The sequence below is a fragment of the Chiloscyllium punctatum genome, chromosome 31 (assembly GCF_047496795.1).
Source record: "Chiloscyllium punctatum isolate Juve2018m chromosome 31, sChiPun1.3, whole genome shotgun sequence".
Lineage (NCBI taxonomy): Eukaryota > Metazoa > Chordata > Chondrichthyes > Orectolobiformes > Hemiscylliidae > Chiloscyllium > Chiloscyllium punctatum.
Genome location: NC_092769.1, coordinates 68,348,691 through 68,370,802, shown reverse-complemented (window position 1 = coordinate 68,370,802; position 22,112 = coordinate 68,348,691). Strand labels below are relative to the sequence as shown.

At 52.2% G+C, this 22,112-nt stretch overlaps 2 protein-coding genes across 10 annotated transcripts in view; both read right to left on the bottom strand.

The window, feature by feature from the left end:
* LOC140457028 (malate dehydrogenase, cytoplasmic-like) overlaps positions 1-6,106 on the bottom strand; it is a 37,515-nt gene extending 31,409 nt beyond the window's left edge. Inside the window, exon 1 of one of the 6 annotated variants that reach the window (XM_072550940.1) lies at positions 5,843-6,106. In XM_072550940.1, coding sequence (XP_072407041.1) covers positions 5,843-5,845 — 3 coding nt within the window. In that variant the 5' untranslated portion in view covers positions 5,846-6,106. Of the gene's footprint in view, positions 1-1,467; positions 1,613-5,440; positions 5,486-5,842 lie in introns of those variants that run through there. The other 5 variants (XM_072550945.1, XM_072550938.1, XM_072550944.1 and 2 more) reach the window with 5 other exon arrangements.
* Positions 6,107-8,046: 1,940 nt separating this feature from the next.
* LOC140457026 (EH domain-binding protein 1-like) overlaps positions 8,047-22,112 on the bottom strand; it is a 93,679-nt gene continuing 79,613 nt past the window's right edge. For all 4 annotated transcript variants that reach the window (XM_072550933.1, XM_072550935.1, XM_072550934.1 and 1 more), the window contains 5 exons: positions 17,161-17,281; positions 15,307-15,406; positions 14,112-14,185; positions 9,688-9,802; positions 8,047-8,384 (listed from right to left, as the gene is read on the bottom strand). In XM_072550933.1, the coding sequence (XP_072407034.1) occupies positions 8,297-8,384; positions 9,688-9,802; positions 14,112-14,185; positions 15,307-15,406; positions 17,161-17,281 (498 nt within the window). In that variant the 3' untranslated portion in view covers positions 8,047-8,296. The remainder of the gene's footprint in view (positions 8,385-9,687; positions 9,803-14,111; positions 14,186-15,306; positions 15,407-17,160; positions 17,282-22,112) is intronic.

The window sequence follows — 22,112 nt, the reverse complement described above, 5'->3', positions numbered from 1 at the left end:
TGAGTGACCCCTTATTCTGAGATGATGCGCTTTGACCCTGGACTGTCCCACGAGGGGAGTTGAGAGTGTGTTGCTGGAAAAGCACAGCAGGTCAGGCAGCGTCCGAGGAGCAGGAGAATCGACGTTGCGGGCAAAAGCCCTTCATTGGGAATGAGGCTGGGAGACTTGGGGGGGTGGAGAGATCAATGGGAAGGGCGTGGGGCTGGGGGCAAGGTAACTGAGAGTGCATTCGGTGGATGGAGCTGGGGGTAAAGGTGATAGGTCAAAGAGGAGGGTGGAGTGGATAGGTGGGAAGGAAGATGGACAGGTAGGACAGGTCATGGGGACAGTGCTGAGCTGGAAGGTTGGAACTGGGGTAAGGGAGGGAGAGGGGAAATGAGGAAACTGGTGAAGTCTACAGCGATGCCCTGGGGTTGAAGGGTTCCGAGGCAGAAGATGAGGCATTCTTCCTCCAGGCGTCGGGTGGTGAGGGAGCGGCGGTGGAGGAGGCCCAGGACCTGCACGTCCTCGGCGGAGTGGGAGGGGGAGTTGAAATGTTGGGCCACGGGGTGGTGGGGTTGATTGGTGCGGGTGTCCCAGAGATGTTCCCTAAAGCGCTCTGTGAGGAGGCGCCCAGCCTCCCCAATGTAGAGGAGGCCACATTGGGAGCAATGGATACAATAAATGATATTGGTGGATGTGCAGGTAAAACTTTGATGGATGTGGAAGGCTCCTTTGGGGCCTTGGATGGAGGTGAGGGAGGAGATGTGGGCGCAGGTTTTACAGTTCCTGCAGTGGCAGGGGAAGGTGCCAGGACAGGAGGGTGGGTCGTGGGGGGGGGGGCGTGGACCTGACCAGGTAGTCACGGAGGGAACGGTCTTTGCGGAAGGTGGAAAGGGGTGGGGAGGGAGATATATCCCTGGTGGTGGGGTCCGTTTGGAGGTGGCGGAAATGTCGGTGAGACATATATAGAGGTTAGTGGGATGGAAGGTGAGGACCTGGGGGCGGGGACATCCAGTCCTTTTTGCGGTTGGAGGGGGGGGAGGGGTTCAAGGTGCAGGAAGTGGATGAGATGCGCTGGAGGGCATCATCAACCACGTGGGAGGGGAAATTGTGGTCTTTAAAGAAGGAGGCCATCTGGTGTGTTCCGGAATCTCTCTGCATCGACTCCATCAGACCCCCCTCAGAAACCTATACGTTTCAATAAAGTCTTCTCTCATTCTTTTTAACTCCAATGAGTACAGACCTAACCTATTCAATCACATTCCGTCCATACCCAGGATCGACGTCGTGTACCTTCTCTGGAATACCGCCTACGCCGATATATCTGTCCTTAGATAAAGGGGTCCAAAACTGTTCACTGCACTCCAGCTATGGACTGACTGCAGCCTTGTACGATTTAGCAAGACCCTCCTGTCTTTCTACTCCATTCCCGGGCTTAATTAGAGAGCATTTACAGCATAGAAATACCCCACTCGGCCCATTTACAGGAGTCTCCTCCAATCGACCCTTCACCATCTCGTTCCATCTCTTTGTCCTTCGTGTGCTTATCCAATACCCCCTTCAACACATCCACATCATTCAGCTCAGCCGCTCCCTGTTTGGAGTGAGTTCCACGTTCTCACGGCTCGCTGGGTAAACTGGTTTCTCCTGAATTGCTGGGGAGCGTCGCTGAACAAAGAGACCTGGAGGTTACAGGTGCAAACATCCTTGAAAGTAGAGTCGTAGGTCGACAGGATGGTGAAGAAGGCCCTGGGCAGACTTGCCCAGGGTGGCACAGTGGCTCAGTGGGTTAGCACTGCTGCCTTGCAGTACCAAGGTCCAGGGTTCAATTCCAACCTCGGGCGACTCTCTGCGTGAAGTTTGCACATTCTCCCCGTGTCTGCGTGGGTTTCCTCCGGTTTCCTCCCACAGTCCAAAGATGTGCAGGTTAGGGTGAACTGGCCGTGCTAAATTGCCCCATAGTGTTAGGTGCGTTAGTCAGAGGGAAATGGGTCTGGGTGGGTTACTCTTCAGAGGGTCGGTGCAGACTGGTAGGACTGAAGGGCCTGTTTCCGCACTGTAGAGAATCTAATCTAACCTAATTGAGTATGGGAGTTGGAATGTCATATTGAAGCTGTACAGGACATTGATTCAGCCCCTTCTTCAATTCTAGTCCCTCTCCTATACGAAGATATTAAACTTGAGAAGGTGCAGAAAAGATTTACCAGGATGTTGCCGCGGTTGGAGGGTTTGAGCTACAGGGAGAGGCTGAACAGGCTGCGGCTGTTTTCCCTGGAGCGTCGGAGGCTGAGGGGTGACCTTCTAGAGGTTTATAAAACCATGAGGAGCAATGGATAGGGTGACTAACCGAGGTCTTTTTCCTAGGGTGGGGGAGCCCAAAATTAAGGGCACAACTTCAAAGTGAGAGGAGAAAATTTTAAAAAGGACTTGAGGTGTAACTTTTTCACACAGAGGGTGGTGACTGAATGAAACGAAATGGTAGAGGAGTTGATCGAGGCTGGTACAATGACAACATTTAAAAGGCATCTGGATGGGTATATGATTAGGAAGGGTTTGGGGGGATATGGGCCAAATGTTGGCAAACGGGACTCGAGTTGAAAAGGCTGGCGAGCTGGAAAAGCACAGCAGCTCAGGCAGTATCCGAGGAGCAGGGGCATCGCGCTGACTCGGTTAGGTTGGGAGGTCTGCTCAATGTGGACAATTTGGACCGAAGAGTCTGTTTCCATGCTGTATGACTCTGCACTGACTGGGTCTATTAGTGACCAACTTGGCATAGGATTGCAAGGTGCAATGGGTAGCGTCCCTGCCTCTGAGCCAGAAGCCATGGGTTCAAGTGCCACTCTGAGACTTGACGGATGAGCAAAGTGCATTCACAAAGTGAGGAAAGATTGAGTATTGACTGGTGAAATCCCTCCTATGCCAGAGGCAAGATGGCTGATTCAAGATCGGCCGGGTCATGTGAAGAAAGTTAGTCTCTCTGCCGTCCCACCCCTTTAAGGTGGCGGTGTGGGGGCGGGGGGGGTTGACAGCCTGATGATATTATTGTTGGACTGTCAATCCAGAGACACGGGTCATGTCCTGGGTTCGGATCCCGCCAAGTCAGATCGTGGAATTTGAATTCGATAAAAATATGAAATTAAGAGTCTAGTGAAGACCGTCAATCCACCGTCAATCGTCGGGGAAGGTGACGCTGGAGATCGGAGTCGAGAGTGTTGTGTTAGGAAAGCACGGCCGGTAAGGCAGCATCCGAGGAGCAGGAGAATCGATGTTTTGGGCAAAAGCCCTTCGTCAGCAATGAGGCTTGTGGGACAAGGTGGGAGGGGGAGTGTGGAGGGATAAATGGGAAAGGGGTGGGGCTGGGGAAAGGTAGCTGGGAGTGCGACAGGTAGATAAAGGTGGGGGTAGTGGTGACAGGTCAGAGAGGAGGGGAAAACCCATCTGCTTAAGGGAAGGAACATGCAATCCTTACCTGGTCTGAACTACATGAGACTGCAAACCCACAGCAATGTGGGTGACTATAAACTGCTCTCTGGGGCAATTAGGGATGCGCAATAATTGCTGGCCCTGCTGGTATGCCCTCATCCTGTGAATGAATTTTTAAAAAAACCCATAACCTCCAGGCTACAATGTGTAGGTTCCCCAACTGTCTTATACTGATTACCTGTGGACCACCCCTATGTTTCTACCAGCTACATTCAGGAAGATTTTTCTCACTCCTAGCCTCCGATCGTGCCCTCTCTCAATCTTCCAGCAATTACTCTCTCAATTTTCCTCTTAAAGCATCCCAAATCCCAACTAATGCTCACCTCCTGACTCCCCATTCGATGGGTTTAAGTCAGGATTGTCAATCTTCGCCACGTTCTGGTAACCGTCACCCCCGAATCTGCTTTCCCACCCACTGTCAAACTTAAAAACTGCGCCCAAAATCACTCCCAGCCTCCTTCCCTCCATTTATCTCTCACCCCCTGCTGCCCTGACAAGCTGTCGAATCGGAAAGGCTTTAGCAACAGGGAGAGGTCATTCGGCCAATCGTGACCCATGTTAGCAATCCTCCAAAATCTGAGCTCCCTAATTCAGGCATCTTGAGAGTCCACGCATTTTGTTGCCGATGGCGACAGCATCGTGGGGGCCTGAGAGTTCTGGAATTCCCTCCCTAAACCTAGCTCTCGCTTTCTCTCTATCCACCTTCCTTTACCACGCTCCTTAAAATCCAGCGCTCGTTACCCTCTCCTCAATATCTTCTTATATTGTTTGATAACTGTCTTGGAAAGCATTCACTTAATGTGAAATATTTTCTCCGTGTTACGGACGTGAATCCCAGCTGCCAGCTTCTCCACTTGCTGAGTTTACGATGGTTAGGCTTGCCACCTCTAAGAGCGAGTTTCAAACCTATTAAACTCTAACCAGGCCAGGCACACTCGATACAGAGGACACAGTCTCAGATTATGGGATAGAACATTTACGAGGAATCATTTCTTCGTCGGGTCATAGAGGTTTTCAACACGGAGACAGACCCTTCGGTCCAACTTGTCCACGCCGATGAGATAGCCCAAACCAAACTAGTCCCACCTGCCAGCATGTCCCTCCAAACCCTTCCTATTCACATATCCATCCAACTGCTTTTTAAATTTTGCAACTGTACCAGCCTCCACCACTTCCTCTGGCAGCTCATTCCATACACGCACCACCCTCTGTGTGAAAAAGTTGCCCCTTAGGTCTCTTTTATACCTTTCCCCTCTCACCCTAAACCTATGCCCCTCTAGTTCTGGACTCCAGGGAAAAGACCTTGTCTATTTACCCTATCCATGCCCCCTCATGATTTTATAAACCTCTGTAAGGTCACCCCACTCTTCGGATAGTGAATTACGTGGCATTCTCTACCTCACAAGGCAGCGGAGGTCAAGTGACAGAGTGTATTTATGAAGGAGACTGACGTAAATTAGGTCTTTAATTGTATCACATATAATTGCGTATGTGCATTGTATTAAAGGCACCAAAGGTTATAGGGAAGAAAGGAGGGACAGGGAACTGAGTTGGATGATCAGCCATGATCGCGTTGGATGGTAGAGCAAGCCGGAAGGGCCGAATGGTCTACTCCAGCTCCTGGCTTCTGTGTTACCTGTTGGGAACACTCCTCAGGGCTGTGCAGTACCAGGAGCGAAGAAGGGGTTTGTGCCAAAGCTCCGGTGGTGGGGGGGTGGCCCGACAGGGTCCCTGGGCACTCGTGAACCTGGTGAGGGACGAGCCAAGTCCCACCCAGGGCCCCTTACGATGGGCAGGGCTGGTGACGGTGAACTTGTTGTCAATGATGGCGGGGGGGGGAGGGTTCGGCCTCAGTGCACCCACTGACCGTTCGAAATAACCAACTGCAACTGGACAATGGGTCAAGGCACTCCAAAAAAAACCAAAATTAAACCCAATGGAGACCATTCAGCCCATTGACTCGAGATTATCTCACCACCCCATCCGTGGGCGGGGCCTCGCACATCCAGCCCCTCTCACTTGATTGGCCGGGGTCCCAGCCACTCACAGCTCAGAGTCTCTACGGTCACGTGCTGCGCAGCCCGTCCGGAGTACGTCACCACCAGACCCCGCCGCCTGCCGCGGCAGCCAATGAGGGTTCACCGAGGCGCCCCCCGCGCCCGCGATTCCAACCAATCAGGCGGCGGGAAGGCGTAGGCCCAATCAAGGCCGCGCTACCTGCCGCGGTCAGCCAATCAGACGGTGTTTCCCCCGCCATTGAGTATTAACAAGTGGCGCGGCGCCTCGCGCAGCCCCCTCCCCCCCCCCCTCCCCGACACATCCGGGGATGCAGACCAGCAGCTGGACAACGGACACGGCTCCGAATGAAGCGACTCACCATGGCGACGCTCGGCCTCGCTGTGAGCGCGGGACGGGGTCACTGCAGGGTCAACGGTCGCTTTGGTCCGCCCCCTCACTGGCGGATCCCGTCCTCGAATTGGACGAGCCCCACATCGGGTCCCGCCCACTGGGACCGATTCGGCTTCCCATTGGACAGACTCAACAATGGCTGCCCATCGTCAGGGTTTCAACCGCGCCCCCGAACAACAGACCCCGCCCCTTAGCGACGGTTCCCGCAAGCGCCGGCGACGACGCGAGCTTGCAATTGGACGGGCTCCCAAACGGGTCCCGCCCACACAGCGTGCCAGCTCACGCCCCCCTGACAGGAAACCCCGCCCCCCAGCAAGAGGAGCCGACGCGCCCACGGAGTCCGGTCCGTCAGGCATCTGGCCCAGCCCCTAACAGGCCCCGCCCCTTCGCTCGCCGTCCATCACCCAGGAGCAAGCCCCGCCCCCTTGACCGCGGGACCGTTACCTTGGTAACAAACCCCGCCCACTGACAACAAGCCAGTTAAATCCCGCCGCAAGACTGCAAGCCCCGCCCCCGTTTGACAGTGACGCCCCGTCCCGTCTGACAGCCCCGCCCCCTGTATGTCAGTGACGCCCCGCCCCCTGCCTGACAGCCCCGCCCCCTGTTTGACAGTGACGCCCCGTCCCCTGTCTGACAGCCCCGCCCCCTGTATGTCAGTGACGCCCCGCCCCCTGACTGACAGCCCCGCCCCAGCAGCTACAGGCCCCACCCCTTGGCTCGAAGCCCCACCTTCCCAGAATCCAGTGGCTCGGGCAGCGCCCACCCACCAACAATCAGAGCGAGGCCACTCAGGGCAGTGGGCTGGTGCTAGCCCCTGGCTGCAGGTCACTTTGCAGCCTCCAGGACACACACCTTCAACCCGCCCTCCATCCCGGCTCCCCTCCCTTCACCCATTGGGTCTCCTCAGCGGGCGTGGCCTCCTCCCTCTTGTGAGCGCCTGCTATTAACACCATGCGTTCCTCCTATATCGCTCCCCCATCACCATTAACACTCCGTTGCTCCATCAACTTTTCCATCTGCCTTTTGTTTCGGTGCCGTATCTGAAACGTTAACTCCGTTTCCCGCTGAGTTTCTCCAGCACTTTCCGTTTCTCGCTAAACCTATTTTCCTAATCAAAATTACACACGACTTGCGCCGATGAGGGCTTGAACCCGACCTCCTGATCCAGTAGGTAGGGGCGCTGTCACCATACCAACCGCTCTGTGTTTATTTCAGATTACCAGCAAACTTTAACTTCCTTTAACAACTGCCTCAGTGCCGGATAGATGGCAAGGGGAAGCGGGCTTTGTCAACATGGCTTTAATTCCAAACAGCAAATCACAGAAAGTGCAACGACGTAAAGGAAGGGTAGTTTACTCGACACACGATCCCGCTTCCTTTAACCACAAGTAATAAAGACCACACGTGCCCACTGGCGCCCAGCTGCCCCACCAACATCCCCAGGTGGAAGGAGGGGGCGGTGGGGTGGCGGGGCGTGCTCTTCACAGAATGAATCGGAGTCCGAGAAAGGAGAGGATCCAAGGGAGGAACGGGAGACCTGAGGTCAAGAGGGTGGCCTCCTCACACCAGGGGCATCGTTCCAATACTAAACCCCACCCGCCCTCTTTCCACCACAGTACCCCACCCACAACCCACAACCCACAAAAAATGTTGGAGGCCAGCACTGGGCTCGACCGGCCCGTGAGGCCCCCCCCCCCCCGCAACCGACCAGCCTCCCCCAGAGCCCAATGTCACACGTGCAACCCCACCACACCACCCACCCACCCACCCCCCCACAATCGGGCGGTAAGGCATCTCTCTTTGCACAGGAGAGGGGACATTTAAGAGTCAATAGAGTCATCCCCCTTCCTCTTCCACCTCCTCCTCCTCCTCCTCCCCCAACTGGCCACTCGCCCCCACCCCCTAACTAAACCTCCTCAGACGCAACCCTGTCTGCCATCCTCCCCCAGCCAGGAGGCCTGGCTAACTTCAAGCTTCACCAATTTGGGAGGGGGAGGGGTGGGAGCAGCAGGAACTGGGAGCTGGGGGACCAGAGACTGCGTGGGCGGTTGTGGGAGGGAGGTGGGGGGAGCAGGGAAGAGGTTGGGTGGATATGAGCCTGGGGAGCGTTTTCAAGTCCCATGACAAACAGGTCCGACTCCGACCAATGCACCGCTAGCCACCCCTCCGCCCCCCCCCCCCCCCTCCCATCCCGGACCTTTCTGGCAACCCCGTTGCTCGCGCTCTCCTTCTGGTGAGCGACGCACTCCTGACCGAATAGTCTCGGCCTTCCAGCAGGGGCGAAGAACCGAAATAGCGTCATCGAGCGCCAAATTGTCACCCTCAAGATGGCGCCGGCTCTCACTGGGCTGCCTCAGCCCCCTAGTTGTCGCCATTTTTTTCTCCGTCTCTCTCTCTCTCCCTCCTTCTCTACCTCTGTCACTCAGTTTATCACGCATTTCTCCCGGCGGCTATACTTCTGACGCCTGTGTTGCAGGCCTCGCTCCAAACGGGCATCTTCCTCCTCAGCCCTAGGGTAAGGGGACAAGGGGTTGGGGGAGGGGGACAGGACAAGGGGTTGGGGGTGTGGGTTGAGCAATGGGGTGGTGGGGACAGGGATGGAACGGGCAGAAAACAAACACAGGATTATTACTTGCGCTACTCTACAGCTTAACAGCAGCAGGCCCCCACTAGGCCCCTCTGTGTCTGCGTCAGCCTCAGTTACTTACATAACACGTCCACACAAAGCAGCAAGTTGCTATTGGAACTGCTCCACCATTGGATAAAGACAAGGACGATCCGCGGATTTCAGGGGTTATGTTAAAGTCATTGAGACGTACAGCATGGAAACACCCTTCGGCCCAACCCATCCACACCGACCAGATATCCCAACCCAATCTAGTCCCGTTTGCCAGCACCCAACCCATATCCCTCCAAACCCTTCTTATTCCTGTCCCCATCCAATTGCCTTTTAAATGTTGTCATTGTACCAGCCTCCACCACTTCCTCTGGCAGCTCATTCCACACACGTACCACCCTCTAGGTGAAAAAGTTGCCCCTTAGGTCTCTTTTATATCTTTCCCCTCTCACCTTAAACCTATGCCCCTCTAGTTCTGGACTCCCCCACCCCAGGGAAAAGACCTTGTCTATTCACCCTGTTCATTGCCCCTCATGGTTTTTATAATTCTCCATAGGGTCGCCCCTCAGCCTCCAGGGAAAACAGCCCCAGCCTATTCAGCTTCTCCTTGTAGCTCAAACCCTCCAACCCCAGCGACATCCTTGTAAAACTGGGGCATAATTTAAAATGATTGGCCGAGTGTGAATTCCTTCTCTAAGGGACTTTGGCGGGTTTTTCCCCATTGACGGTCCATCTTTAGACTCTTGAGTCCAAATGTTTCTGGAATTCAAATTCTGCCGTGGTGGGATTCGAACCTGAGTTCCCCCCGGAATGTCGCTAGGGTCTCTGGATTAACAGTCCAGCAGTAACACCACCAGGCCATTGCTAGGCGAGACTCCCCCCCGCTCCCTGGAAGAGTCCCTACTCTTCCAGGTGAGCCCCCACTCTCCCGCGTTCCCCAATCTGAGACCCAATGGGACCGCCATGGCTTTTGCTCTCTCGTCTCCTGATGCCCATACCTCCCAGTCAGTGAACCCCCCGTGTGCTGTTGACCCATCCCATCTCTCCAGCTCATCTGTCCAACCCTGGCTCAAGACCCAGCGTGCGAAGTGCTTGAAAATGGGAAATCACAGATGCTTTTCATCCTGGGCTAGCCGCAGTTCCCTGAGATGGTCTGGGTGGGGGGGGGGGGGGGAGGGAGCTGCCGTTAAACTCACAATCTCTCCTTGGCGTCCAGGTCTCGAACCAGACTGTCCCGCTTGTTGACCAGGGAGACGAGTTCCTCCAGTAACAATCGCTCTCGCCGCTGCTGGGCATCTGTCTTCTTCCACTCTACGCGAGGAAGAGAGAGGAGGTTACATTCCTCTAGCACCTGTCGCGACGACCCCAGGAAGCCTCGGAAGGCAGTGGCTGGGTTCAGGTAGGGGGACAGCGGCAGGCAGACTCTGCACAAGACACCCTTGCCGCCCCAAGCACCTGCCTTTTCGTTTCTGAGCAAGTGACGGTCAAGGGACAAATACGGAGGCTGGAATCGGTTCTGGGCTTCAGAAGTGGTAGCAGCGGGTAAAACAATTGTTTCATCATAGAATCCCGACAGTGTGGAAACAGGCCCTTCGGCCCAACAAGTCCACACCGACCCTCCAAAGAGTAACCCAGCAGACCCATTCCCCTATCCTATTACTCCACATTTACTCCTGACTAATGAACCTCACCTGCATATCCCTGGGCACTATGGGACAATTTAGCACGGCCAATCCACCCTAACCTGCATATCCCTGGGCACTATGGGACAATTTAGCACGGCCAATCCACCCTAACCTGCACATCCCTGGACACTGTGGGACAATTTAGCACGGCCAATCCACCCTAACCTGCACATCCCTGGGCACTATGGTACAATTTAGCATGGCCAATCCACCCTAACCTGCACATCCCTGGGCACTATGGGACAATGTAGCACGGCCAATCCACCCTAACCTGCACATCCCTGGGCACTGTGGGACAATGTAGCATGGCCAATCCACCCTCACCTAAACATGTTTGGACTGTGGGAGGAAGTGGAGCACCCAGAGGAAGTCCACGCAGTCACCTGAGGATGGGTTCAAACCTGGGTCCATGGGGCTGTGAGGCAGCCGTGCCAACCATTGAGCCACCGTGCCACCCATCAGTGGTCATCAGTAGCGTTCCTGCTTAAAAAAAGGCTCGGGGGGGCGCCCACAAATGACTTCCATGGCTTTACTCAGTCACAGTGGTATGTGTGTCGCCAGTGTCCATCTGTGCACTATGTCCCTCTGTATTCATATCACTTTTAGAGTTTAGGTTTAAAAATAGCGGCATACGGGTGTTGGTTCCGTTTGTGAAGGGGTTTTGCTTTCACTAAAAAAAAAATCAAGGTCAGAAAGTCCTTCTGGAACAGTGAGCAAATCCAATGTGTGTCAGAGAGCCTGTGTGTCAGCAAACCTCTGTGTTGTCAATGGGGAGGCTGGTTAGTTCAGAGAACGCGAGGGCTGTAGATGCTGGAGATCAGAATCCAAACATGTGCCGCTGGAAAAGCACAGCCAGTCAGGCAACACCCGAGGAGCAGGAGCGTCAACATTTCGGGCATAAGCCCTCCATCAGGAATGTCTACTCTGCCTGCTCCTCGGATGCTGCTTGGTTGGCTGTGCTTTTCCAGCGCCAGGCCTCCTGAAGGTGTTTGCACTGTTTGCTTTATGACAGGCAGAATGAGCATTAGGTTTATTCTCAGGCAAGCAAGCTCCCCCTTTTAAATGCAGCTCTGAAGCAGATTTTTCCGTTCATTTCACAAAATACCAGTGTGGAGTTCGGCAGTCACTTCACTGTCTCTCTTCAGAAGGATTCGGGACAGATGAATAAGTACGTTATTTCAGGAGAAGGGCTGAGATTGCAAAGTTTCTAAACTGGGGGAGTTCGGTGCCAAATCTGCAGGTTATTAGAACTGAGAACGTTTAAGCCCTCAGATTTGTGAAAAATTAGTGTCAGCAGATTGAGAAATGTCTCATTAAATGTTCATTTCAAGGAAGCTGTCAGCTAAGTCCAATCCTGGGGTATAATTTCACTTGTGTCTCCTTAATGGATAGTGTCAGGACAAGTGATTACAGTGTGGAAACAGGCCGTTCAGCCCAACAAGTCCACACCAACCCGCCGAAGCGTAACCCACCCATACCCCTACATTTACCCCTTCTCCTAACACTACGGGCAATTTAGCGTGGCCAATCCACCCTAACCTGCACATTTTTGGACTGTGGGAGGAAACCGGAGCACCCGGAGGAAACCCACGCAGACACAGGGGGGAGAATGTGCAAACTCCACACAGACAGCTGCCTGAGGTAGGAATTGAACCTGGGTCTCTGGTGCTGTGAGGCAGCAGTGCGAACCACCGTGCCACCCAAAGATCAGGACTTTGTTTTCCCACAAGTTTTGAGGTCAGTCTAATTGGGAGAAAGTGAGGACTGCAGATGCTGGAGATCAGAGCTTAAAAATGTGTTGCTGGAAAAGCGCAGCAGGTCAGGCAGCATCCAAGGAGCAGGAGAATCGACATTTTGGGCAGAAGCCCTTCTTCATTCTAATTGTCAAATACAACTTATATTGGTTGTTTTTAAATCTATTCTTTAGTATGATCAACATCTGTTCTGCTGTTAAAAGCAAACTCGTGTGAATATATCTCAGTGACAGGATCCAGAAAAGAGTTATCAGAATGTTGGCAGGAATTCAGGGTTTGAGTTAGAAGGAGAGGCAGGATAGGCTGGGACTTTTTTTCACTGAAGTGTAGGAGGTTGAGGGGTGACCTTCTAGAGGTTTATAAAATCATGAGGTGATTGGCAGGTGCCTTTTCCCTTGGGTGGGGGATTTCAAGATTTGGGGGCATATTAAGGTGAGAGGAGAAAGATTTAAAAAAGACATGAGGGGCAACTTATTTTTACACAGAGAGTGGTTCGTGTGTGGAATGGAGGTACAGTTACAACACTTCAAAGACATTTGGACAAAAACCTAACTAAGAAATGTTTGGAGGGTTATGGGACTAATTCAGTTTGGGATTGTGGTCAGCGTGGACTGGTTGGACCAAAGGGTCTGTATTCCTGCTGTGACTCTCTGGCATTGTGGGTCTGCCTACAGCACATAGAGTCATGGAGTCATACAGCATGGAAACAGACCCTTCGGTCCAACCCGTCCATGCCAACCAGATATCCCAACCCAATCTAGTCCCACCTGCCAGCACCCAGCCCATATTCCCCCAAACCCTTCCTATTCATGTCCCCATCCAATTGCCTCTTAAATGTTGCAATTGTACCAGCCTCCACCACTTACTCTGGCAGCTCATTCCATACACGTACCACCCTCTGGGTGAAAAAAAATGCCCCTTAGGTCTCTTTTATATCTTTCCCCTCTCACCCTAAACCTATGCCCCTCTAGTTCTGGACTCCAAGACCTTGTCTATTCACCCTATCCATGCCCCTCATAATTTTGTAAACCTCTATAAGGTCACCCCTCAGCCTCCGACACTCCAGGGAAAACAGCCCCAGCCTGTTCAGCCTCTCCCTGTAGCTCAAACCCTCCAACCCTGGCAACATCCTTGTAAATCTTTCCTGAACCCTTTCAAGTTTCACAACATCTTTCCAATAGGAAGGAGACCAGAATTGCATGCAATATTCCAACAGTGGCCTAACCAATGTCCTGTACAGCCGCAACATGACCTCCCAACTCCTGTACTCAATATTCTGACCAATAAAGGAAAGTATACCAAACGCCGCCTTCGCTATCCTATCTACCTGTGACTCCACTTTCAAGGAGCTATGAACCTGCATTCCAAGGACTCTTTATTCAGCAAAACTCCCCAGGACCTTACCATTAAGTGTATAAGTCCTGCTATGGATTGTACCAACTCAAGAATGGCTGCTCACCACCTCCTTCTCAGGGGGGCAGTTAGGGACGGGCTATAAAGGTGACCTGGACAGCAATGCCCACATCCCATGAATGAATAGGATTATTAAAAAACCCTGTATACATCAATAATTTGCTTTTAGTCCCTCAATGGCGGAGATAGATTCACAGCTATCACTCTCTGGTAAACCATGATTGTTTTTCTGCATGACAATCTCCTGAGGTTCACGAACATTTTGATATTCCGAGACACTTGACTACGCTGGCACAATGAACACAGGAAGCTGGCGCAAACACTCAGGAAACAATTCAAAAAGCAGGAAACCCGTTATGATTTTTCTCCTGTGAGTTTGACTTCAACAGCAATAAAGTTTACAAGAACTGTGCACAGTGTGACGAGATTAACGGGCAGCGTTCCGCAGTTTTTATGTTCATTGGCTCGTGAGATGTGGGTGTCGCTGGCTGGGCCCAGCGTTCATTGCCCCCTTCCCCAGTTACCCCTGGAGAAGGTGGGAGTGAGCCGCCATCTTGAACCGCTGTGGGCTAGACCCACAATGCACTGAGGGAGGGAGTTCCAGGATTCTGACCCAGTGACACTGAAGGAACGGCCGATATATTCCCAGGTCGGGATGGGGATTGGCCAGGAGGGGAACTTACAGGAGGTGGTGTTCCCATAGTCTTTCGGGATCGTGTATCTATGACAGAGGTCAGAGGTTATTGATCCTTCAGAGCGATATCCTACCTTCGATGCCCATCATTGCCCGCAACTCCCGGTTCAGTAGCTCAAACCTCCTCTCGAGATTATGTTCCTCCTCCCTGAAAGGTAGAAGTAACGAGCAAGTGAGGTTTGGTGAGGGTGAGAGACTTCTTCAGCATGTTCTGCAGACTTCCTGGAGGGATTCGGCACTTCTGTCGGTATCCAACCCCATGCTGTCACTGTCCTGGGAGTGTTTGATGGGGGGACAGTGTAGAGGGAGCTTTACTCTGAATCTAACCCCGTGCTGCCCCTGTCCTGGGGAGTGTTTGATGGGGACAGTATAGAGGGAGCTTTACTCTGTATCTAACCCCGTGCTGCCCCTGTCCTGGGGAGTGTTTGATGGAGGACAGTGTAGAGGGAGCTTTACTCTGTATCTAATCTCGTGCTGTCCCTGTCCTGGGGAGTGTTTGATGGGGGAACAGTGTAGAGAGAGCGTTACTCTGTATCTAACCCCGTGCTGTCCCTGTCCTGGGGGGTGTTTGATGGGGGGACAGTGTAGAGGGAGCTTTACTCTGTATCTAATCTCGTGCTGTCCCTGTCCTGGGGAGTGTTTGATGGGGGAACAGTGTAGAGAGAGCGTTACTCTGTATCTAACCCCGTGCTGTCCCTGTCCTGGGGAGTGTTTGATGGGGGAACAGTGTAGAGAGAGCGTTACTCTGTATCTAACCCCGTGCTGCCCCTGTCCTGGGGAGTGTTTGATGGGGGGACAGTGTAGAGGGAGCTTTACTCTGTATCTAACCCTGTGCTGTCCCTGTCCTGGGGAGTGTTTGATGGGGGACAGTGTAGAGGGAGCTTTACTCTGTATCTAACCCTGTGCTGTCCCTGTCCTGGGGAGTGTTTGATGGGGGGACAGTGTAGAGAGAGCGTTACTCTGTATCTAACCCCGTGCTGTCCCTGTCCTGGGGAGTGTTTGATGGGGGAACAGTGTAGAGGGAGCTTTACTCTGTATCTAACCCTGTGCTGTCCCTGTCCTGGGGGATGTGGGAGGAGGGACACTGGTAGCCATAGGTTGCCAGCTCTGACAGTGTGTGCTCGTTAGATTCACATGGGAAGAGAGGGTGGAATCTGTAGGAGGTGTGCTGGGGGGGTGTGGGGGGAGGGGGGGCGGGGGCGGGGGGGGTATTCAGATGCGAATCAGATCCTGTCACACACTGGGGACGGTCGAGGTACCCAGACTCACAGAAGCTGCAGTTGGTCCTGTCTCCGAATCAGTGCGTTTTTCTTATTCACCAGCACGAACCATTCCTGGATCAGATCCTCCTCCTCCACCCTGTCTCGACCTGTAACCATCAGATATTGTCACTGAAACCAAGCACTTCAAGGAATGTCATCCCAAACATATGAAACAGTGGGCTTTTGGCATTGGTGTGTTCCGAGGCCACAGCAATTTCACCGTCCCTTCATCCGGATCATCAGATTTTTCCACACGCTCATCTTCATAGGCTTCTCCTCACACACCACCACCCCCCAGCCTCGCTTCTCTCCTCTCCCCCCCACCCCTTTCCCATTCCACATTCTACCCCCCCCCCCCCCCCCCCAGTTTCCAGTGCTGTGCATTCTCTGGCTACCACTGACTGCGCTTTCAACACAGTTTGGACTCAGTGGGTTAGCACTGCCGCCTCCCAGCACCAGGGACCCGGGTTCAATCCCACCCTCGGGTGTCTGTGTGGAGTTTGTACGTTCTCCCCCCGTGTCTGTGTGGGGTTTCCTCCGGGTGCTCCGGTTTCCTCCCACAGTCCAAAGGTGTGCAGGTTAGGGTGGATTGGCCGTGCTAAATTGTCCCATAGTGCCCAGTGATGTGCAGGTTAGGGTGGATTGGCCGTGCGAAATTGTCCCATAGTGCCCAGGGATGTGCAGTTTAGGGTGGATTGGCCGTGCGAAATTGTCCCATAGTGTCCAGGGATGTGCAGGTTAGGGTGGATTGGCCGTGCTAAATTGTCCCATAGTGCCAAGGGATGTGCAGGTTAGGGTGGATTGGCCGTGTTAAATTGTCCCATAGTGCCCAGGGATGTGCAGGTTAGGGTGGATTGGCCGTGCTAAATTGTCCCATAGTGCCAAGGGATGTGCAGGTTAGTGTGGATTGGCCGTGCTAAATTGTCCCATAGTGTCCAGGGATGTGCAGGTTAGGGTGGATTGGCCGTGCTAAATTGTCCCATAGTGTCCAGGGATGTGCAGGTTAGGGTGGATTAGCCGTGCTAAATTGTCCCATTGTGCCCAGGGATGTGCAGGTTAGGGTGGATTGGCCGTGCTCAATTGTCCCATAGTGTCCAGGGATGTGCAGGTTAGGGTGGATTGGCCGTGCTAAATTGTCCCACAGTGCCCAGGGATGTGCAGGTTAGGGTGGATTGGCCGTGCTCAATTGTCCCATAGTGTCCAGGGATGTGCAGGTTAGGGTGGATTGGCCGTGCTAAATTGTCCCACAGTGCCCAGGGATGTGCAGGTTAGGGTGGATTGGCCGTGCTAAATTGTCCCATAGTGCCCAGGGATGTGTAGGTTAGGGTGGATTGGCCGTGCTAAATTGTCCCATAGTGCCCAGGGATGTGCAGGTTAGGGTGGATTGGCCGTGCTAAATTGTCCCATAGTGTCCAGGGATGTGCAGGTTAGGGTGGATTGGCCGTGCTAAATTGTCCCATAGTGCCCAGGGATGTGCAGGTTAAGGTGGATTGGCCGTGCTAAATTGTCCCATAGTGCCCAGGGATGTGCAGGTTAGGGTGGATTGGCCGTGCTAAATTGTCCCATAGTGCCCAGGGATGTGCAGGTTAGGGTGGATTGGCCGTGCTAAATTGTCCCATAGTGCCCAGGGGCTGATTTGGTTCAGATTGTTAAACATTTGTACTCTACCTGATTGTCAGTTGCATCAGTGAAATTTTACCCACTCCTGCACCTGAATGCTGCTTTTCTCCCCAATTCCCAACACTCCCTCCTTATCAAGTCTCGATCGGGTTCACCTCTTCCCCCCCCCATCCAACAATCCTTCGACCCTTCCCACACCGGCACTCCTCCCCCAATCTCCTCCCCTGAGGATGTTACTTGCCTGTTTCCATGATCCTGCGTAGTTTCTTCTCAACGACAGCCGCCCGAGAGTCTATCTGCCTCTGTTCACTCTCCAGTGCGGTCAGCTCCCCAAGGACATACTGACTGGTGTCTCGCAGCCGCTGCAAAAAACCAGTGTGAGCTACTCAGCAAAGCGGGCTAGGTGTGCACATGGATAGTGTGTGTGATACTGAATACAGGGGGGCTCAGTGTGTGTGATACTGAATACAGGGGGCTCAGTGTGTGATACTGAATACAGGGGGCTCAGGGTGTGAGATACTGAATACAGGAGGCTCAGTGTGTGAGTTACTCAATACAGGAGGGTCAGTGTGTGAGATACTGAATACAGGAGGGTCAGTGTGTGTGATACAGAATACAGGGGGCTCAGTGTGTGAGATACAGAATACAGGAGGGTCAGTGTGTGATACTGAATACAGGGGGGCTCAGGGTGTGAGATACAGAATACAGGAGGGTCAGTGTGTGAGATACTGAATACAGGAGGGTCAGTGTGTGAGATACTGAATACGGAAGGGTCAGTGTGTGTGATACAGAATACAGGGGGCTCAGTGTGTGAGATACAGAATACAGGAGGGTCAGTGTGTGATACTGAATACAGGGGGGCTCAGGGTGTGAGATACAGAATACAGGAGGGTCAGTGTGTGAGATACTGAATACAGGAGGGTCAGTGTGTGTGATACAGAATACAGGAGGGTCAGTGTGTGAGATACAGAATACAGGAGGGTCAGTGTGTGAGATACAGAATACAGGAGACTCAGTGTGTGAGATACTGAATACAGGAGGGTCAGTGTGTGAGATACTGAATACAGGAGGCTCAGTGTGTGAGATACTGAATACAGGAGGCTCAGTGTGTGAGATACTGAATACAGGAGGCTCAGTGTGTGAGATACTGAATACAGGGGTCTCAGTGTGTGAGATACTGAATACAGGGGGCTCAGTGTGTGAGATACTGAATACAGGGGGCTCAGTGTGTGATACTGAATACAGGGGGCTCAGTGTGTGAGATACTGAATACAGGAGGCTCAGTGTGTGAGATACTGAATACAGGTTGGTCAGTGTGTGAGATACTGAATACAGGGGGCTCAGTGTGTGAGATACTGAATACAGGGGGCTCAGTGTGTGATACTGAATACAGGGGGCTCAGTGTGTGAGATACTGAATACAGGAGGCTCAGTGTGTGATACTGAATACAGGGGGCTCAGTGTGTGAGATACTGAATACAGGAGGCTCAGTGTGTGAGATACTGAATACTGGAGGGTCAGTGTGTGAGATACTGAATACAGGAGGGTCAGTGTGTGTGATACAGAATACAGGAGGGTCAGTGTGTGAGATACTGAATACAGGGGGCTCAGTGTGTGATACTGAATACAGGGGGCTCAGTGTGTGAGATACTGAATACAGGATGGTCAGTGTGTGAGATACTGAATACAGGTGGGTCAGTGTGTGAGATACTGAATACAGGAGGGACAGTCTGTGAGATACTGTGTACAGGACGGTCAGTGTGTGAGATACTGAATACAGGAGGGTCAGTGTGTGTGATACAGAATACAGGGGTCTCAGTGTGTGAGATACTGAATACAGGGGGCTCAGTGTGTGAGATACTGAATACAGGGGGCTCAGTGTGTGATACTGAATACAGGGGGCTCAGTGTGTGAGATACTGAATACAGGAGGCTCAGTGTGTGAGATACTGAATACAGGTTGGTCAGTGTGTGAGATACTGAATACAGGGGGCTCAGTGTGTGAGATACTGAATACAGGGGGCTCAGTGTGTGATACTGAATACAGGGGGCTCAGTGTGTGAGATACTGAATACAGGAGGCTCAGTGTGTGATACTGAATACAGGGGGCTCAGTGTGTGAGATACTGAATACAGGAGGCTCAGTGTGTGAGATACTGAATACTGGAGGGTCAGTGTGTGAGATACTGAATACAGGAGGGTCAGTGTGTGTGATACAGAATACAGGAGGGTCAGTGTGTGAGATACTGAATACAGGGGGCTCAGTGTGTGATACTGAATACAGGGGGCTCAGTGTGTGAGATACTGAATACAGGAGGGTCAGTATGTGAGATACTGAATACAGGATGGTCAGTGTGTGAGATACTGAATACAGGTGGGTCAGTGTGTGAGATACTGAATACAGGAGGGACAGTCTATGAGATACTGTGTACAGGACGGTCAGTATGTGAGATACTGAATACAGGATGGTCAGTGTGTGAGATACTGAATACAGGAGGGTCAGTATGTGAGATACTGAATACAGGAGGCTCATTGTATATGATACAGAATACAGGAGAACCAGTGTGTGAGATACTGTGTACAGGAGGCTCATTGAGTGTGATACAGAATACAGGAGGGTCAGTGTGTGTGATACTGAATACAGGAGGGTCAGTGTGTGAGATACTGTGTACAGGAGGCTCACTGTGTGGGATACTGTGTACAGGACGGTCAGTGTGTGTGATACTGAATACAGGAGGGTCAGTGTGTGAGATACTGTGTACAGGAGGGTCAGTGTGTGAGATACTGAATACAGGAGGGTCAGTGTGTGAGATACTGTGTACAGGAGGCTCAGTGTGTGAGATACTGAATACAGGAGGCTCATTGTGTGAGATACTGTGTACAGGAGGGTCAGTGTGTGAGATACTGAATACAGGAGGCTCATTGTGTGAGATACTGTGTACAGGAGGGTCAGTGTGTGAGATACTGTGTACAAGAGGGTCAGTGCGTGAGATACTGTGTACAGGAGGGTCAGTGTGTGTGATACAGAATACAGGAGGGTCAGTGTGTGAGATACAGAATAAAGGAGGGTCAGTCTGTGAGAAACTGTGTACAGGAGGGTCAGTGTGTGAGATACTGAATACAGGAGGGTCAGTGTGTGAGATAATGAATACAGGATGGTCAGTGTGTGAGATACTGAATACAGGTGGGTCAGTACGTGAGATACTGAATACAGGAGGGTCAGTGTGTGATACTGAATACAGGATGGTCAGTGTGTGAGATACTGAATACAGGAGGCTCATTGTGTATGATACAGAACACAGGAGGGTCAGTGTGTGAGATACTGAATACAGGAGGGTCAGTGTGTGAGATACTAAATACAGTGGGGTCAGTGTGTGAGATACTGAATACAGGAGGCTCATTGTATATGATACAGAATACAGGAGGGTCAGTGTGTGAGATACTGTGTACAGGAGGATCATTGAGTGTGATACAGAATACAGGAGGGTCAGTGTGTGTGATACTGAATACAGTGGGCTCAGTGTGTGTGATGCTGTGTACAGGAGGCTCACTGTGTGGGACACTGTGTACAGGACGGTCAGTGTGTGTGATACTGAATACAGGAGGGTCAGTGTGTGAGATACTGAATACAGGAGGGTCAGTGTGTGAGATACTGAATACAGGAGGGTCAGTGTGTGAGATACTGTGTACAGGAGGCTCAGTGTGTGAGATACTGAATACAGGAGGCTCATTGTGTGAGATACTGTGTACAGGAGGGTCAGTGTGTGAGATACTGAATACAGGAGGCTCATTGTGTGAGATACTGTGTACAGGAGGGTCAGTGTGTGAGATACTGTGTACAGGAGGGTCAGTGTGTGAGATACTGTGTACAGGAGGATCAGTGTGTGAGATACTGTGTACAGGAGGGTCAGTGTGTGTGATACTGAATACAAGAGGGTCAGTGCGTGAGATACTGTGTGCAGGAGGGTCAGTGTGTGAGATACAGAATACAGGAGGGTCGGCTTGTGAGACACTGAATACAGGAGGGTCAGTGTGTGAGATACTGTGTACAGGAGGGTCAGTGTGTGTGATACAGAATACAGGAGGGTCAGTGTGTGAGATACAGAATAAAGGAGGGTCAGTCTGTGAGAAACTGTGTACAGGAGGGTCAGTGTGTGAGATACTGAATACAGGAGGGTCAGTGTGTGAGATACTGAATACAGGATGGTCAGTGTGTGAGATACTGAATACAGGTGGGTCAGTACGTGAGATACTGAATACAGGAGGGTCAGTGTGTGATACTGAATACAGGATGGTCAGTGTGTGAGATACTGAATACAGGAGGCTCATTGTGTATGATACAGAACACAGGAGGGTCAGTGTGTGAGATACTGAATACAGGAGGGTCAGTGTGTGAGATACTGAATACAGTGGGGTCAGTGTGTGAGATACTGAATACAGGAGGGTCAGTGTGTGAGATACTGAATACAGGAGGGTCAGTGTGTGAGATACTGAATACAGGAGGGTCAGTGTGTGATACTGAATACAGGATGGTCAGTGTGTGAGATACTGAATACAGGAGGCTCATTGTGTATGATACAGAATACAGGAGGGTCAGTGTGTGAGATACTGAATACAGGAGGGTCAGTGTGTGTGATACAGAATACAGGAGGGTCAGTGTGTGAGATACTGTGTACAGGAGGGTCAGTGTGTGTGATACAGAATACAGGAGGGTCAGTGTGTGAGATACTGTGTACAGGAGGGTCAGTCTGTGAGATACTATGTACAGGAGGGTCAGTCTGTGAGATACTGAATACAGGAGGCTGAATGAAATGGACCTGGGGGTTTGCACAACCCGCAGTATTGACCCCGACATTATACAGTGGTCCCTTAAGGTATTTGGACTGGTCGATAAAGTGGCTGCGAAGGTATATGGGACATTTGCTCTTATAAGCTGAGGCACAGCTTTTCAGAGCAAGGAGATGGGCCTGTTGGTGAGCTCACAGCTACAGTACTGTGTGCAGTTCCTGAACACACACGGTCTGAATGGGATAGCATTGGGAGAGGGGGGCAGAGGGAGATTTCCCAGGATGTTACCTGGGGCTGGAGAGTTTCAGCAATGGAGAGAGATTGGACAGACTGGGGTGGCTTTGCTTAGAGCAGAGGAGACTGAGGGGGGGGGCGGGGTGGCGTGACTGAGATGGATAAAATCATGGG